The 19,945-nt window shown below is 43.6% G+C and overlaps 3 protein-coding genes across 3 annotated transcripts in view; 2 read left to right on the top strand and 1 right to left on the bottom strand.

Moving 5' to 3' along the window:
* LOC307118620 (trace amine-associated receptor 13c-like) overlaps positions 1–19,945 on the top strand; it is a gene marked incomplete at both ends in the record, with an annotated part of 186,017 nt that overhangs the window by 61,274 nt on the left and 104,798 nt on the right. The gene's annotated exons all lie outside the window — the stretch shown is intronic.
* LOC307119133 (trace amine-associated receptor 13c-like) overlaps positions 1–19,945 on the bottom strand; it is a gene marked incomplete at both ends in the record, with an annotated part of 103,551 nt that overhangs the window by 52,117 nt on the left and 31,489 nt on the right. The window lies entirely within an intron of this gene.
* Positions 14,419–15,459, top strand: LOC307118628 (trace amine-associated receptor 13c-like; the record flags this gene model as incomplete). Its single annotated transcript, XM_079804312.1, has 1 exon — positions 14,419–15,459. The coding sequence occupies exon 1, from the start codon at positions 14,446–14,448 to the stop codon at positions 15,457–15,459; it is 1,014 nt and encodes a 337-aa protein (XP_079660438.1). The 5' UTR covers positions 14,419–14,445.

Here is a 19,945-nt window from a genome sequence, read left to right as displayed (position 1 = left end):
TCCATGAGGGTAGATGAGACAAGGATGAGCCTATCTATTTTTTTCCTTGGGCAGGGAAGCCTGGAATTTTAATGCACAGGAACTCGATGGATGTGGCGGGACCCGTGGTCCCGAACGCCTGATCTATGTCATGGTATTTGAGAGAAAATTTGTTGAGAGGGATCAAGTGTCAGAGATCAGCCAGGCTCCACCATCACCCAATCACAGCGTTCGATGTCACCGGAGTTCTAATCACCCGCACATGTAAGCACACATCTCACACACTTTTTCTGGTCTCATTTGAGTAAGGACTCACCTACCTGGTTCCACTTACCTGTTTCCAGTGAATGTTGCTTGTCTCCATTGTCTCTCCTGATTCTCGTGTCTCCATCTTTTTTCTGGTCTTCCATGTCTTCCATGTCTGCGGTTTTTCTCCATTCATTCATCCGTCCCTTCACGAGGTGTGTGCTCCAGCTTCCATCTTCTTCGCCATCCACGACCTCCTCATCCATCTTCAACGATAAAGACTGTCAGTATTCCTGTTCTCCATTCATCTGCTTTACATCTTATCAGATATATAGTTTTATTAATATCATCTTTGTCTCTGTTCCGTAACATCAAGATGTGCTTGGGAACGGGGAATTATGTGGAGCTGACAGATCGATTATAAGGCTTTTTTTACCTGACAATTTTATTGTAGCCACTCTAATGGGGCTAATATGAAAAACTTCGAAGGAAGGATCATCATGAAGGGCCCTGACTCTACTTTTTTAATCAGGTTGTCTACGATGTTGGGCTCTGTGAGATTATTAGAGATTACATTTTGGGAGAACGGGCACTCCACACCGGGTTTAAAGTCGTGTTCGAAGCCAGAGAGAAGATATTTAGTGAAGTCGGTGTTCGGGTGGTGAGCTAGTTTGATAGATAGGCAAGAAATATTCACAGGAGTCGATGAGTAATTGTTTAAAATGTTTATTGACTGGGCACCGCTGAAATTGCAAATATGAAGATAGTGGCAGCACTGTCTGTAACACTTCCCATTGTTGAAGCTGTTGCCCGGACAGCGCATTTTGCGGAGAAGAGCAAATAATTGTTCAATTCGAGCCACCTATGGGGGAAGGCTGAGCATACAATTTCAGTGAAACGGCTGAAAGCAATTGTGAACTCAGAAAAAGAAATTAAAGGTGATGAATGTGGATTTGGGTTTTTTAAGGTAACTGAAATATCCCTGCAGTATATTTGGTGTTTTGACTCGGATACAGGAATCAGAGAGAGAAGAGAAGAGAGATTTACATCCGCACCTGACAGGATCTGGGCTCGGATGTTGTAAGACACTGGGGGTGGCTCCGAGGCAACTGTGTTAGATGGGATGGGCATCGGTGTTGCTGTGAAGAGAGAATATTGTGATTTTGCTTGGATGAGAGAATTGAAAGGCACAGAAGCCGGGGCTGCGATTGTCAGTGGAAGCAGCCTCACGCTTGAATCAGCCTCTGGGACTTGGGGTGGTAAACTGAAATAAGCATGAGAAGCAAAAGTAGGTTGGAGATGAGAGATATAGGCTTGTGCTGCACGCAGAGGAGCTGCAGGCCACTAAAAAGGGGAGGGGTTAGTGACGGTAGAAATTTTTTGATTTGGAGGCAGAGGCGAGGGCTGGCGGAGGCATCTTGGCGAGTATGTAGCTGTTCAGACAGACCGGCGGTCACGCAGAGAAGCCTGGGGCCTCAGAGAAGCAGATTGCGGCTGAAAAACCGGAGAGAAGTTGGCCTTGTCGTTGGATGGGAAGAGTTGGAGTTGCAACATAGTAGCAAAAACTGGCAAACCATATGCTGATAAACTGTCAATGCACAGAGGTCTGCTGTATATATACCTCGTCTCGTTGCTTAACTGAATGCGCTCCACTTTAACTATCTGAACGTGCTCCTCCAAAACTTTATTAATAAAACATCATTAAATGTCTATATAGCATCGCATACGAACCGTATTCTGGACCCACTTTATATTAGGTGGCCTTGACTACTATGTACTAACATTTTAATTAATAATTTGATACAATGCACTTATTGTGTAAATACATGTTTTTACAGATAAAAGAAGATCCCTACCGTAACTCTTTCTCTTTGGATTCTCTGCCTTTCTCTCTCTCTCTCTCTCTCTCTCTCTCTCTCTCTCTCTCTCTCTCTCTCTCTCTCTCTCTCTCTCTCTCTCTCTCTCTCTCTCTCTCTCTCTCTCTCTCTCTCTCTCTCTCTCTCTCTCTCTCTCTCTCTCTCTCCCCTTTACAGGTAACATTCTATGCATAGGCCTACTGAGTACAATTAAGGGTTTAAGTTTACATCCATTTGAAACTATTTTAAGTGTAACCATAACTAGGATTTGTGTTTCCTTTTAAAAGAGATTTCTGTCTAATATGTAATTGACATTTTACATTTACCTGATTGTTAATAAATTGTTACATTTTGATCCTTTCTGAATTACTCTGTAATTATATATCTCGTACGGAACGGTATAATTTCAACAAAGGGTTAAAACGGAATGATTAAATGTATGATCAAATGTAAATCAAATTTAAATGACCAAACAACCAATTGGCATTCTATCCTATATTCGACAACTATGATAAATGGAGTCAGATAAAGAATATTATAATCAAATCCATTTTGCCCAGCTGAGATACTGAACGCACATGCAACCTTCACCGCGGTTCGTTACGATCATTGGAGCGAATTCAGCGGCCTTACAACATTGTACTTACATTTTTAAAATATACCTGCATGTAATTACATCTGTAATTAATTTCTGTAGTTACATTTGTAATTACACTACGGACACTTCCCTTACACCTAACCCTACCCTTAAACTTACTCATACCACCACACATACTACATACTCTGCAAGAACAAAGAAATGTGTTTGTTTTCTCAAGGTGGCAAGAACAAGAACAGCGTTCGTTATGGCCAGGACATACATACTTCACGAGAAAATCAGTGCCGAACATTTCCGTTTCTCCGCTTTCACCCTGCCTACTTTAAGTTTCTGACCAATCACACAATAGTTCTCGAGAAAAAAGTTCTGCTCAGATGATGCGTCAAGAACAAGCTGCGAGAACTTCCAAACCAGGGCTGCAAGAACACAATTATGTCATTTTCTTCTTGCAGCCCTGGAAGCAAGAACTTTTTTCTCTGTTCTTGCGGTGTATGTGGTGGCCTTAACTTTACCTGTATCCCACCTGTGTTTACCCGTATCCCAAGTGTTTTGCAATACAATATGATCACAATAAGTACATTGTACTTATTTTTTGATATATAGTAGTTTATGCCACCTAATATAAAATGGGGTCAAGATGATGTAGTGACTGTTCGGTTCTAAGATAAACACTTATACAGGATCAGTAAATTAGGTGTTCCAAACAATCATAAAACAAATAAAATGTATATCTTACCATTATCGTGAGGTGAAAATGAGGATCCACTTTGTCAGTGTCACAAAGCAACGTTGCTGTCTCTAAGTGAAGTTATTAAACGTAATTTCGGGAGGAGTACGCCCAACTAATCTTCCAATTAATGCCAAGGTATAAAACCAGCAGCTTACCTCTTCCCATTTTTAGTTCCTGCAGCATTTGGCCCATCCAAATCTGCATGACTGACTTCGCGACTTCGCTGCTCATTTCACCTGTTGATCGCCCAGGTTGCCGGTCTCTCCACTCCACCACAGCCCAGCACAAAACACCTCGCTCAAGAAGACCTCTCTCCTCCTCCATCTAGATCATCACGGGGCTCGGTCGATCCTCGTAGTGATGCATCGAGGCCTTCATCATCATCAATATCATTGTCATCCTCTTCAGCAGCAAGCCCTTCTGTACCTCCTGTTGAGAAATAGTCCATCAACGCGCTCAGGCAAGCGCTATCCAACGCGGGTATCCATTTCTCCCAGAGGAATTCAAAAGCGCAACTTCACGATCTGCTCGTGCGCTCAACAAAACTCTGTATTCACTGTCCTCCCTGCACCACGCAAACATCAACGCAAGCAACTGCACAATCCATACAGTCCACCTCAGTTTCAGCCTGCAGCCGCCGCCGTAGCTTTTCTCGTCCGCCGCTCATTCCAGCCGGCAGTCTATTGCGGCCGCAGACATTAGTACCGCGGCTGCTCGCAATAGTTCCACAGCCTCTCCGACAGTGACTGTTACCTTTCCTCCTCCCACAGGTGAGTATAGCTTCTTCTGTCCACGCTTCCAATATTTCTGTTCCTTTTATTCTTAGTTAAATCCATCTAGCCATGGAATAATTTTCTCCTCTGCATTTGGAGCAGATTTGAGACTGCCGCTGCAGTGTTTGGCTTTACTTGATACTGCCGCTGCAGTGCCTGCCAATTTGAGACTGCTGCTGCAGTGTTTGGCTTTGCTTGATACTGCCGCTGCAGTGCCCGCCAATTTGAGACTGCCGCTGCAGTGTTTGGCTTTACTTGATACTGCCGCTGCAGTGCCCGCCAATTTGAGACTGCCGCTGCAGTGTTTGGCTTTGCTTGATACTGCTGCTGCAGTGCCCGCCAATTTGAGACTGCCACTGCAGTGTTTGGCTTTGCTTGATACTGCCGCTGCAGTGCCTGCCAATTTGAGACTGCCGCTGCAGTGTTTGGTTTTACTTCATACTGCTGCTGCAGTGCCCGCCAATTTGAAACTGCTGCTGCAGTGCTTCGCTTGATACTGCCGCTGCAGTGCCGGCCAATTTGAGACTGCTGCTGCAGTACTTCGCTTGATGCTGCAGTGCTCCGCTTGATACTGCAGTGCTTCGCTTGATGGTGCAGTGCTTAGCTTTATGCTGCAGTGCTCCGCTTTATGCTCCAGTGCTCCGCTTGATGCTGCAGTGCTCCGCTTGATGCTGCAGTGCTTCGCTTGATGCTGCCGTGCTTCGCTTGATGCCACAGTGCTCCGCTTGATGCTGCAGTGCTTCGCTTGATGCTGCCGTGCTTCGCTTGATGCCGCAGTGCTCCGCTTGATGCTGCAGTGCTCTGCCAATTTGATTCTGCTGCTGCAGTGTGTGGCTTTACTTGATACCGCCGCTGCAGTCCTTCACTTGATGCTGCAATGCTTTGCTTGATGCTGCAGGGTTCTACTTGATGCTGCCGGCTTCCTGCTTCGCTACTGTTCGGACGCTCTTGCTTACTGCTCCGCGCTTTGCTCTATTGCTTCTATATTTTACAACTTCAGCAAATCAGCACAGTGCTCAAACGACAAAGCTTGACTCCAATGATAAAATTAGAAACTCTGGTGACTGAATTCCTAAACAAAAAGCGGAATATTTCAACCGACCAGCCTCCCACTGCCTCCAGCTTACATTCCGGACAAGGGAAAACACAGCTGCCTACATTCAAAAGGATAAGAAAATGCCTCTTCTAGAATCTACTTGCTGCACAAACTCCCACAGACTTTTACAAAGGATTGCAGTTCTTGAAACAAAGTTATTTGCGGAACCATCCATCCAGACAAATCACACAGCAGAGCTTCATCATGATCGCCCTCTGCACACTGCCGGTGAGTCCCATAAATGTAGTGCTACTCAACAGGTAGAGAAACAAGTAACTGATCAACACACTAATCGATGGAACAAACAGGGAGCAAGACCAAAAGGCACTCGAGACATCAGATTGTCACGAGCATCACATATTGCCGCAGTAGCATGCTCTACCCCAGACAAAAGGATTGCAAACACTAGTTTTCTACCACCAAATATACATCTTGAAAACAGATTTGAAGTGCTAATGAATGTGGGTGAGGAAACCCCAAACGTGATAAATGTGACCGAACACAGATTGAATCAGCCCGCAGCTAACACTAATGCTAACAGGCGCTCAAGGTCAAGCAGACAGCAGCCCTCAGCTCAGAGCGCAGCCGAGCCCAGGACTCTGATAGTGGGGGACTCCACAGTCAGAAACATTAGCAGCAGGGATACAACTACATGCTGCCTTCCTCAAGCAACAGTTTCTGATGTAAACAGGGAACTTAAGAACATTCTGATGAAACATAAGACTGCAAATCGACTTATCATTCATGTGGGCAAGAACGATATTCAGAGAGAGGAGTCAGAACTCCTAAAGAGGGATTTCAATGAACTTGTTGAAACACTTAGAAAACTGAAAGTTCAGCCGTTCATCAGTGGACCACTTCCAGCAAGAGGAACAAATAGGTTCTCACGGCTACTTGGGCTTAATACATGGCTGCAAAAAACCTGCAACATGAAGGGAGTGAACTTTATCGACAATTTTAATCTCTTCTGGAGTCAGAGACAACTGTTTACATCAAATGGCCTCCACCCAAACAAACTCGGTGCAAGAATGCTAAAGGACAATATTTATTTTTCCCTTCAGCATCCTTCAGCTGTGTGTGCTAACCCACTCAACCTGGATGGCACACACACACCAGTACAGTACGATCACAGGACTTCATTTCAGCATCTGAATGGACATGCGGTTGATACACCCCACAAGGACAATGATAACACCACGCAGCCACAACAACCACTTCTCATGGACACACTCCCAGCTGAGCCCTGCCCTCAGAGCTCACCACAGACAGACTGTGACGGATTAGAACTGCTCCAAGTGACACAGATCGAGCCACTAAACAGTAACATCTCAGCCCATACTGTGGAGTCTGTGGAGGCACTGGTAAAAATGGGGACCATCAGGGGTGAGACTGGTGAACTTTTACAACTTATATGTGATATAAGCAATAAGCTGGAAGAAATGTCACTCCTTGAACCAGACAATAACATATCAACAGCATCCCCACTTCTGAGCTTCACAGAGAAAATGGATTTTGTTTATACTGGAACCAGACAATCACACTCGATCGCTGCAAGCCCCCAGATATCAACTAAAGAGCGTCGAGCACCACAACCACCAAAGACTGTTGGCCCAGCTCACTCTGCCCCTCCTCCTGTGAGATTTCTTCGGTCACAACGCCAGGGCACACACCCTCCTCCATCTGCACCAAAAACAACTTTTACCAGCTCTCAGTGACGTGTTCTGGGTCCTCGCAACGTCAACAGCAATCTTATCAAATGTTTACAAAACAAGCGCGAACCCAGTGCACCTGTTTCTTTCTCTATTTCTGTTCTGTTACGTGATAGAAAGTCCAAGGCTTTCTCAGGCCGTATGGCAAACCCATCTAATCTGCTGCCTGTTACTTGTCAAACTAAGATTACTGTGGGGGAAAAAATTTAAATGAATACTGTTAAGTTAGCACTTTTAAACATCCGTTCACTTAAAAACAAATCATTTCTAGTCAATGACTTAATATCCACAAACAACCTAGATTTTTTGCTTCTAAATGAAACGTGACTAGAAGACAGCTGCAGTGCAACAGTCCTCAATGAAACAGCCCCTCCTAACTTTACTTTTATGAGTGTCTGCAGACCAGTCAGAAGGGGTGGGGGGGTCGCAGCTCTATTTAAAGATGTCTATCAATGTAAGCAAGTATCATTTGGTGACTATTTGTCTCTAGAATATCTGGGCATTGTGCTAAAAGGTGCACCACGCATCCTGCTTATCATTATTTATAGGCCTCCGAAATATTCTCCGGCCTTTATTGATGACTTTACAGAGCTGTTATCAGCAATCTCATCTGAGTATGACTGTTTTGCTATTGCTGGGGATTTTAACATTCACATTGACAATGCTGAATCCAGTACAACAAAAGATCTCATGACTGTTCTTAACACTTTTGATTTGACACAACATGTACACGGACCCACACATGATCGTGGACACACTATAGATTTACTTATCAGTAAGGGGCTAAACATTTCATCGATAGTTATTAAGGATGTGGCACTGTCTGATCATTTCTGTATTTTCTTTGATATATCAATCTCTCCTGCCATTGAAACTAGATCTGTCTCTGTCAAAAAAAAAAAGCTTAAATGAGAACACCAAGCATATCTGCAGACTCTGTTGGTTTTCTCCTTGACTCTTTTAACTCAAAAGTTAAGGGTGTAATTGATGATATTGCTCCTGTGAAAGTCAGAAAAAAGAGTGGCAAACAAAAAGCACCTTGGAGAAACTCAACAGCAGTGCAATTAATGAAAAGACAATGCAGGAAATCTGAACGCATGTGGCGAAAGACAAAACTTGTAGTCCGTTACAACATTTATAAAAACAGTCTTCGTGCTTTCAATGTGGAACTAGGCAAAGCTAGACAGACCTTCTTTTCAAATATTATAAACAGAAACATAAACAACACACACACTCTTTTTGCTACTGTAGAGAGACTAACAAACCCCCCGAGTCACATTCCCAGTGAAATGCTCTCAGACAGCAAATATAGTGAGTTTGCTTCCTTCTTCTCCGAGAAAATCATTAATATCAGAAATGTGATCAGCACATCGTTCAGTTGCTCTGAGGTGAGTCAGATGAGACCACAACCTCATAAAGTTATTATGACTGATTTCGAAGCAATTGATGGTAAAATTTTAGAAGAAATGGTACAGAACCTTAAAACATCAACCTGCGCTCTGGACACACTCCCCACTTCTTTTTTCAAAAGTGTGTTTAACTGTTTAGAAGCAGATCTCCTAGAAGTGGTAAACGCCTCACTTCTTTCTGGGACTTTTCCAAACTCCCTTAAAACTGCAGTAGTAAAGCCTCTCCTTAAAAAGAGAAATCTGGATAACTCCATACTGAGCAACTACAGACCAATCTCAAATCTCCCCTTCATAGGCAAGATCATTGAAAAAGTTGTTTTCAGTCACCTGAACAAATTCTTGAACTCAAATGGATACTTTGACAATTTTCAATCTGGTTTCCGACCGCATCACAGCACAGAGACAGCGCTCATAAAGATTATAAATGATATTCGCCTCAATACAGATACAGGCAAAACATCAATTCTGGTACTACTGGACCTCAGTGCTGCATTCGACACTGTTGACCACAACATACTTCTTGACAGGCTAGAAAATTGGGTTGGGCTTTCTGGAATGGTCCTCAAATGGTTCAGGTCATACTTAGAAGGGAGAGGCTATTATGTGAGTATAGGTGACCATAAGTCTGAGTGGACATCCATGACATGCAGAGTCCCACAAGGGTCAATTCTTGCACCACTGTATGATACTTGAAATTTTTTCCAGAATGGCTATACAGCTGAATAAAATTATGCTGCATTATTTTCCTGTTTAACACTGTAAAGCTGCTTTGAAACAATCTACATTGTTAAAAGCGCTATATAAATAAAGTTGACTTGACTTGACTTGACCACTCCTATTCAACCTGTACATGCTGCCACTGAGCCAAATAATGAAAAATAACAAAATGGCTTAACAAAATTATGCTGACGACACCCAGATCTACTTAGCCCTATCACCTAATGACTACAGCCCCATTGACTCTCTATGTAAATGCATTGATGAAGTTAACAGTTGGATGTGCCAAAACTTTATTCAGTTAAACAAAGACAAAGCTGAAATCATTACATTAGGAATGATGAAATTCTCAAGGTGAACGCATATCTTGAGGCTCAAGGTCCAAAATCAAAAAATCAAGTCAGGACTCTTGGTGTGATTTTGGAGTCAGACCTGAGTTTCAGTAGTCATGTCAAAACAATAACTAAATCAGCTTACTATCATCTGAAAAATATTGCAAGAATTAGAAGCTTTATTTCCAGGCAAGACTTAGAGAAACTCGTTCATGCTTTTATCACCAGCAGGGTGGACTATTGTAATGGTCTTCTCACTGGCCTTCCCAAAAAGACCATTAGACAGCTGCAGCTCATACAGAACGCTGCTGCCAGGATCCTGAGCAGAACCAGAAAATATGACCATATCACACCAGTCCTCAGATCTTTACACTGGCTTCCAGTTACATTTAGAATAGATTTTAAAGTACTATTACTTTTATATAAATCACTCAATGACCTAGGACATAAATACATTGCAGATATGCTGATTAAATACAAACCCAACAGATCACTCAGATCATCAGGATCAAGTCAATTAGAAATACCAAGGGTTCACTCAAAGCAAGGAGAGTCTGCTTTTAGCTATTATGCCAGCCGTAGCTGGAACCAGCTTCCTGAACAGATCAGATGTGCTCCAACAGTAGCCACTTTCAAATCCAGACTCAAAACACATCTGTTTAGCTGTGCATTTACTGAATGAGCTATGCCACTGTACATCCGACTGATTGCACCTTATCTTATGCATTTACTGAATGAGCTCTGTGCTTTGTCCGAACTGCTTGCACTTTAATTGTGTTTCAATTTAACCCTGTTTTATTTTTAGTTTTTAATTATACTTTTTATTTTTTATTATTTTTTATTTTGTTAAGGCTGTCTGGGTGGAAGAGGTTGAGAGACCGGGGAGAGATAAATCGAAATCCCTCTGGTGCGAGGACGATCCGTTTAGATCTGCTCTGACGGATAGATCTGTATAGCCTTGGTGGTAAGAGGAAGGACCGTGTAGATCCGCTCTGACGGTCGAACAAAGTAGAGATAGCCCTGGTGTTCCTGTCCAGGAAGATTTGTCTGTAAGGGTAATGTTTAAATGCACAGTTACCTGACAAATATTTTTTGAGTACTCCCTCCGGTGCGAGGAAGACCCGTTTAGATCTACTCTGGCGGGTAAAACATCTAGAGAACGCCCTCAAGTTAGGCCAAGAAGATTTGTCTGTAAGGGTACTGTCTAAACGCACAGTTACCTGACAAATATTTTTAAAGTAAACCTGACTCTCCATTTTCTTCCACCCCAGATAGGGTATTTCATCTTTATTTTTTATTTCCTTTTAATTCCTATTATAACTGTAATACTATATATATTTTTATTTTTTATTTTTTCACTTATGACTATTTTAACTTAACTTCTATGTAAAGCACTTTGAATTGCCACTGTGTATGAAATGTGCTATACAAATAAACTTGCCTTGCCTTGCCTTGCTGCAGTGCTCCACCAATTTGATACTGCCGCTCCAGTGCTCCGCCAATTTGATACTGCCGCTGCAGTGCTCCGCCTGATACTGCCACTGCAGTGCTCTGCCATTTTGATGCCTCCGCTGCAGTGCTCCACCAATTTGATGCTGCTGCCGCACTGCTACGCCTGATTCTGCCCCTGCAGTGCTCCGCCAATTTGATGCTGCCACTGCAGTGCTCCGCCAATTTGATGCTGCCGCTGCAGTGCTCCTCCAATTGACACTGCCGCTGCAGTGCTCCTCCAATTGACACTGCCGCTGCAGTGCTCTGCCATTTTGATGCCTCCGCTGCAGTGCTCCACTAATTTGATGCTGCTGCCACACTGCTATGCCTGATTCTGCCGCTGCAGTGCTCTGCCATTTTGATGCCTCCGCTGCAGTGCTCCGCCAATTTGATGCTGCTGCCACACTGCTATGCCTGATTCTGCCGCTGCAGTGCTCTGCCATTTTGATGCTTCCGCTGCAGTGCTCCGCCAATTTGATGCCGCTGCAGTCCTCTGCCAATTTGATGCTGCAGTGCTCCGCCAATTTGATGCTGCTGCCGTACTGCTCCGTCTGATTCTGCTGCTGCCATACTGCTCCGTCTGATGATACTACTACTGCAGTGTTCCGCCTGATACTGCTGCTGCAGCTCTCCACCAATTTGATACTGCCGCTGCAGTGCCCCACTCAATCAATGCTGCCACCGCAGCACCTCACCTGTTTTAAAACAGCCACAGCAGTGACCTGCCTACCTCCATACTGCTGCTGCAGTGCAGTCTCCCATTCCTTCTGTTCTCCAATTTTGGGGGGTCTTATAGACTATTGAAATAATTATACAAATTCCTTAAGTAATCAGTTTAAATCCCAGAATTCTCGCTTGCTGTCTGATTCTGCATTTATGTTTTTGGGGGGCAATCGGAGCTCGGGTAGAATATCCTCTCCGAGCCCCTCTATAGCAGACCGCAAACCAAATCTGTTTACCACTTTCACTAAGATTATATGGGCACACAAACTCGTGAAATATTTTCAGAAAACTGCGTGTTGCGGACTTGAGCGTTTTTTCAGACGTAAATCTAATTTGGACTAGCTTCTTTGACATAATATACAACAAAACATTTTTATTGTTATATATTATGTCATATGTTATATTTCTAGTATTCTAGTATTAATTAAAAAAAAATCAAGGGTCCCTTAATGCTTATGGGAGGTCTTGAATGTTCAAAGGCATGTCAGAACATCGCTAACGTATTGGGATCCCTAACAAAGCACTACGGGACAGGGCTGACACATAGAAAGTCAATAACTGCTGTTCTGCATGACACAATCAGCAAGACTACTTGGATAACATTGGGAAAGCGGACCCTTCCAAACAGAAGCAAATGCTTTGGAGACCACACCCTACCTGTAGGTAGGTGTCATGTGGGAATCACACATATGGACTGGCAATTAGGGCAGTGCAACATATGGGATGTCTCTGAGGTGGCTCTGGCCAAATTAGGAGGGAGTCAACACTGGCAGGGATGACAGAGCGGACTCTGCCAAAAGAAAGACATGGGCTTGCCATCAGGGAAGCTGTACATTGGAAGAATGCACATATGGGACCGTTGTAGGGGTCACAACATATGGCACCTAACCTAGCACAGGGTTCAGCCCTTGGGTGTACTTATGAGAGCTAAGCCTGGCGTCGGACGCTCGGCCACGTCTTACTGCCGTAGGTGGTGATGGAGGAACTCAAAGGTTTCACCAACTGGGGAACAAAATAGTGCACGTATCCAGTCCTAGCGCAGCAAGCTGACACTGAGCGGGGTCTTCGGTGTTACTGGCTGGTTGAAGCAAGCACACGAGAGGATACCAGCTCTACAGGAAGGCTATAAAATCGAGCAAACATGTTGGGTGTCGTCTAGCCCGTAGCTCTACAAATATCTGTCAGCGAGGCACCTTGTGCCAATGCACAAGAAGAAGCAACACTTCTGGTACAGCGAGCTCTCAGGAGATGAAAGAGAAGGCGGTGCATCCTCGAACCGCATACTCCTGCCTGTTGGCAAAAGAAGAGGGGGATGAGAGGGGCAAGGCATTGCGTAGCTCACTGTCAACCCACACCCCTTGTAACCCAGAGACAGAGGAAACTGCTCTTTTGCTGAGATTTTGGGTACGGCTGGCTGTGAGACCAGCTGCGGAACAGAAATAAATTATTTTTGAAGAAACAATTGAGCAGCTCCCCCCATCTCTGAGTTGCCCGTCTCAGGGATGCTTTGCGGCCTCTTGGAATGTTTGGCTGGTGCTGAGACAGGTGGTGTCACCTTTCTGCGGGGAGCTCCAGGTGCAGTCCAGGTGAAGGCTGCTGCTGTGGCCACAATGGAGCAGATGTGGAGGCTGCACCTTCGGCGACAAGCAGATGGGGGGAGGGGCAGCCGGATGGGTGTTGGCAACAGCATTCCGTTGGGGCAGGATTTGTTTGATCACCTCCGTCTGATTCTGTACTGCTGAGAACTGCTGGGTAAAGTTCTCGACAGCATCACCGAATAGACCTGCCTGGGAGATGGGGGAGTTGAGAAAGCGGACCTTGTCGACTTACTCCATCTTGGCCGGGTTCAGCCAGAGTGGCAGCATTTTGCGGGCATAACTACACCGCAACTGCACGCTCCACCTGTGGAATCTCCATGTACCCTTTGACTGCCACACCATTGAGGGTAGTGAGAGCGGAGGAGGAAGTGAAGCAGCTTCGGGCAGAAAAAGGTGCCTTCTACGATTTGTGACCTCCTCGTGCACTTCCGGGAAGAATGGCACTGGAGCGGGAAGTTGCTCAGAACGCCATGCCCAGAGATATCAATCATCCAACTGCAAAGGTTCAGGACACAGTGGAGGATTCCACTCGAGCCCGACACTTGCGGCAGCCCGAGAAAGCATGGTAGTTAGCTCCGGGTCAGACTCGAACAAAACAAATCTCACTCGCCAATATGCATTGGCTTATTCTGTTACTACTCGAAGGTGATTGGGCTCTCAGGCAAGATCCCAATTCATGACTGACTGAAAGGGAACAATCTGTATTTGAGTGTAAGTGCAAACGATAAACCGATTTTTCTATGTAATGTGTAATGTGTTACTTTGTTCCTTTTATTACAAATTTTTCAAATCAGTCACTTAATGACTTTTTACATAAATATGTATAGATTTTTAAAATGTAAAATAGTTGTAAGCACTTTGTTTTATGATCTGACCTGACCGTGATATTTTTTTATTTTATGAATAAATAGGATAAATTAATATGAAAAACCTATTTATTTGCCTTTGTACTGTGTGTGTGGATGACTGTGTTTGTCTACCACCACCAAAGACCATTTTTTACCCAGGAAAAACCCTGATTTGTGTTACTCATTTTTGTCATTTTACTGCCAGTGTTGGAACTATTGGAAGAAAATAATTGTTATTGGGCAGCATCAGAGTGGGTGGTAGATGGGAGGTCTGATCCAGACACTGTATAAATGAAACCACAGTTTGCAGAACAAACTCCTAACAGGAGGAGACATACTCATGGCCTATGAGACAAAGGACCATGAGACTCAATACTGCTTTCCTGGCATGAACTCGTCATGTATCAAGGGAAAACGCTCCAGACATGAATACAATATCATGTATGTGTTTTTTTCATTTATGTCAGCATGGACTGTGTTTCTGAACCTGCTGGTGATCATCTCCATCTCTCACTTCAAGAAGCTTCACACACCAACCAACCTGATTATTCTCTCTCTGGCTGTTGCCGACCTGCTTATTGGACTTATTGTTATGCCTATGGATGCCATCAAGTTGATTGAGACATGTTGGTACTTTGGAGACATTTTGTGTGACCTGTTTATAATAATCATGGGTCTGCTCACCTCAGTATCTATTTGCAATTTAGTTTTAATAGCTGTTGATCGTTATGTGGCTGTGTGTCACCCTTTACTGTACCCACATAAAATAACCACAACTAGAATCATAATATGCATCTGCCTCTGCTGGTTTTTCTCCTCTGCTTACAACATTGCCTTTGTGATTAATAGCAGGTATTTTGAAAGTTCACAAAGAGCAGACATTTGTTATGGAAAGTGCTATTTCATAATAGGGTTTTCATGGTTTTTCGTTGACCTATTCTGTTCTTTCTTGTTTCCTTTGACTGTGATCATAACTTTATATTTGAGGATATTTTATGTTGTACATCAGCAGGTGAAAGTTATAAACTCTCTGATGGAGGGTGGAAAATGTGTAACGGAAGGTTCAGTGAGGAGGAAATCTGAGAGCAAAGCTGCTCTGACATTAGGAATCATTGTGGCAGCTTATCTGCTCTGCTTTATTCCATACTATATCTTGTCTTTAACAAATACTATAATAATCCCATCTGCTACAATGACATTTCTAATATGGACTATATATGCTAACTCAGGCATGAATCCTGTTGTCTATGCTTTATTTTACCGCTGGTTTAAAATATCAGTTAAACACATCTTAACTCTTAAAATATTGAAGACAGCATCCTCTCTCTTAGATATATTTACAGATTATTCATGATTTTTGTTTTGTGTTTTTTTTTTGTAATTTGATAAAACACAAAGTAATGTATAGTTCTATCTCAGTTTGTAAACTGAATGTGAACATACTAGATACCAGATGTATGATGGTAAAAAAAAAAAAGAGAGAGAGACAACGCTTTCTGTCTTTGAAGTGGACAGGGCATTAAACACTTTATGATCGGTTTGTTTTCTGTCCTCATTTCAGGTGTCTCATTAATTAGCTCCTCAGTTTACAATGTATATAAGCCCGCTGATTTTAGTTCCTCCTTGCTTTATTTTAGGTCAATTTGATTGTGGTTATTTTTCTCTCTATTCTTCTGTTTATTGTGCTTATTAGTAGATTAAAAGATTGTCCAAGTATTTTCTTCGTCATGTGCTTGATCTACAGCGATACACAGTGACAGAGAGCAATTAAAAATATTTGGCTGTATGACCATATACATGCCTATTGTTAAACCATACTCTTTAGATGCAAAAGGGAAGGCAAATACTTGTGCAAAACCATCCTTCACAGAGAAAGGAATCCTAAATGTCATTGCGACATACTGTATTCATGAGGGATTAATGATGTTGATAATAAACTTATTTAATTTAGTACTAAAAATATTTTTGGTGCTGTGTTTTTGTTTTTATTTGTATTCAGGGCTCAAGACAAAAAAATATATATATTAAGGAGCCATTGGATCCTATAAGGGGGGGGGGGGGGGTATTTTTTAAGTGCTACAAAATAATTAACCTGTTTTCATTTTGTCATGTGTTGTCATGCCCTACTTTTACAGCATTTTTAAGAACTAAGATTCACTTAAAGTAGAAACTGAATTACTTTTCCATCTTGAGAACAACATACAGTCACAAAGAATTGTTCTTTACACAGAATCTGAACCAGAGTCACAGGCCATAATAATGTCAGCATCACTCCGTCCTAGGGGCAGTCGTGGCCTGATGGTTAGAGAGTCGGCGGTTCGAGTCTCAGGTCTGGCAGGAATTGTCATGGGGGGAGTGAATAACAATATCAATATCATGACTGAGGTGAGACCCTTGAGCAAGGCACCGAACCCCACACTTCTTTGGGTGTGTGTGTTCAATACTGTGTGTGTGCACTTGGATGGGTTAAATGCAGAGCACAAATTCCAAGTCTGGGTCACCATACTTGGCCACACTTCACTTCACTTCACTTCACTTCACTTCACTTCACTTCACTTCACTTCACTTCACTTCACTTCACTTCACTTCACTTCACTTCACTTCACTTCACTTCACTTCACTTCACTTCACTTCACTATAAACTTTGTTGTATGTCTTGCACACACACAATCTATTTTGTGCAGCTCTTTACATGCAATTATATGGGTGGTGTTGAATTAAATTTTGAAGTTCCTTCAATTCTTTCTCATGTAGACAACAGGTTAAGTAAAAATATAGGAATTTTATGGGACTAACGAGTTTATGAGCATTGAATGGCTTTTCTGAGGTAAATTTGACATTACGTGAAATTATTTATACAAGCTCTTTCCAAAGTCGAAATGCTGATTGAGCGATCTGTCAGGCCACATTAAAGAGCGGCAAAGCAGCATTTATTGCTTGTATTTCGAGATAAAATTGTAAGAATCTGCAAGCTGAAAGTTTGTTAATTGTTCACTAAAATTAACAAACACATTTAAAGTGACCTATTAAAGGTGACAATTAAGTACAAATCTTTCTGTGATTATGGATGGCTGTGCTACAAATAATGTGAAGTTCAGGCAGTAACAGAAAACAGTAAAGATTAAAATTTATTGAGAATAAGTATCGAGATCAGTATAAATTAAAAACGAGAATTGTTAATGATTAGTTCACGTCCACACATCTGACAAGTTTGTAGTTGTAGTTGTAGTTTATCCACGTTTTGTACAAAATACTGCCTTCCTGCACTTTAACAGTAGGCCTTCTTGGATGTTCATTGACACGTCTACGTCGCTCCCTTTCGAGGGAACTTGCGCTGCGCCGTATGACGACATTTTGGGACCGCATTCGCCATGCAAGCGTCTTAAGCATGTATGAAACTAATCCAATCCTGATTGGTGCTGCGTCAAGACATACCCAGTGACGTGGCATGTGACGTGGCTGGCACACAATAGCGTTAGCTTCTGCTCTTCAGCAAGCACTATTTGTAAAACTCCTATTTTGTGTTTGTGTGTCCTTAGACAGGAGTTATTGTACTAAAAATGACAACAGCATTCAGAAAAAGTAAAAGAATGGCGAGTGAAAAGTAGTTTAAGACTTGTGTGCATTCCTGCCCTAGATTCATCATGGGTGGGGACACACACAAGATGTGTGTACACTTGGGAGCAGAACACGCACGGGCAGCCTTCGAGGGGGCAACCTGCGTGCACAGTGAGTTGCTGCCACTCAGAGTGCTCGGCTCCCAACTGGTCGTGTTCGATGAGGCTGGCCAGGCTTGCACTCCCCACGGCTCTCACTCCCCCGGATGTCGTGGGGTTCGCAATTGGAGTTGGCTGACGTGCATTATACCGCTGCAGTGTTTTCTCAGCACTCATCAGTCAGCTCTGATGTGGAAGCCCACTCTGCGGCTACTTCCTCCTGGGATGAGGGCATGGTGCTTGAACTGTCACTGATGACGTGAACTGATGCTGAGCATCAATGCGGGGGAGTTTGAGGACTCGCCACTTCATTCCCCCTGTCTATGAGGCGCTCGTAGAGGTTGTGACTCGCGCTGTGGCAAAGTTAAACATTAATTACCCCAGCGAGAAGCAGGAAGCACAAAAGAAAAGTAATCTGGATGAGTGCTTCCTTGCAATCCAGAGCACAGCCTCCACGTCGGGGATTACCATTTTTTCCTGATCTGAATAATGAGTTGTGTAGATCATGAAAAAAGGTTATCCTCAAGAATTTCTAGCCTCACATGCAGGCATACCAGGCTGACCTATTGAGGAACATTGATAAGAGTAAGAGGGTCAAGCCCGACGATATACTAAGGAGATGGCCTACACCATCGGCCACTCCATAGCATTAGTGACTTTCCTCCTCGATGCCCTGTTCTTGTCTTCTGGGCTTTTCGGTGATGGTGTAAATATGGTCATCAAGAGATTCCAGGAGGTGAAGAAGCAGTCAACCGCATTTAAAAACTACCTGCCTCGCCAATCTGGGTCCCAAGCCGTCATTGAGCTCCTCTTATCTTCAGGAGCAAATCCCCCCCCCAGGGATTTACATAGCAGCTGCTATGTATGTCCCAAAAGCATCAGGACTCTCTTCCAAGGAGGCCTGCTAAGGCCTGATACTTGTCAGCTAGTCTACTGCCCGAACTGCCAAGGCCAACTGCTTGAAGCAAACTGGCCTAAAAAGCCCTTCTGGGGCCAGCCGTCATGGATGTCTGCTGAGGCCTAATACATGATAGTGCAGTCTTCGCTGGCAGATAAACTATTTACACAGCGCCTACAGACCTGGTACCTAACTACATTGCCAATGGCAGTGTACTCAGCAAAACTGAATGATACAGAACTGAGAGTGGAGTAGTCAGAAATACCCTGATTAGTGGAGTACTAGGGGAGATAGGGGAGTACTTACCACATGGCCCTGAAGTTTTTCAGGGTTAGGGCCCGCCAGTCGCTGCAGATGTGACATAAATGTTATCTGCATCCAGCCTAGGGGAGTGGGCTATTTGCTTGAAAAACACCCAGATACAACCCATCGCTTGATCTTTTATTAGTTCAGCAAGTTAACCTGGCCACCTATGTCCATAAAGCTAGCTCTGAGGGGTGGGGTCAAGCAAACCAAACAATCTCTTTGTGAACAGAAAGACGGCCTAACCCTGCCCCACAACCACTGCTAGGTCGCTATTCTGCCTCTGCACCAACCTGCATTATTCATCTCACCCCAGAATGCAGAAAGGGGGCAGGTCTTGGCCGAACGACTCTCACCATGAGAGGAGGCTGACATTAGGGATGCTAGAAAGCCTGCATTCACTTAGTGAAGGGCCAGAGATGGAAATGCTTCAGCAAAATTCCACTATCCCAAGTATAGCCTAGGCCAGCTACAGAGGCAGCCCTGGTATGGGCCAGCCTGCAAGCATAGATCTTACCTGAGGCTCGGAGGAGCAGCAGCCTCAAAGACTCTCACATGAGAGGAGGCAAAAACGTCAAGCGGCCTAAAAAGGCCTAAAACGCTATTTCAAAGCTAAATCAAGCAGCGGCATCAAACCTACTCCTAGTCTGGAAGGACGCCTCACCACTTAGATGAGCAGTAACTTCAAAACTACTCTCACACTGAGAAAAAGCCTAATCCTTTCACACAGCAAAAAATGAGCAGTGACCCAACCAGTGATTTCACCAATGGAAAGGCCAACCCATACGAAGCCCATATAACTGGTGCTTCTATTGTTCTGGTCATCTAGCAGGGGAACGTCGGGGCCCTAATATTCCATTCGCTCTTTTTTTTCACATTATTCTCCTAACTCGCCACAGGGAATGGAGGTCTGCTGTATTATT

This window comes from Gobio gobio (genome assembly GCF_949357685.1).
Source record: "Gobio gobio genome assembly, chromosome: 22".
NCBI classification, from domain to species: Eukaryota; Metazoa; Chordata; class Actinopteri; order Cypriniformes; family Gobionidae; genus Gobio; species Gobio gobio.
Note: the sequence above shows the minus strand (reverse complement) of the source record. Positions and strands in the feature narration are given on the sequence as shown.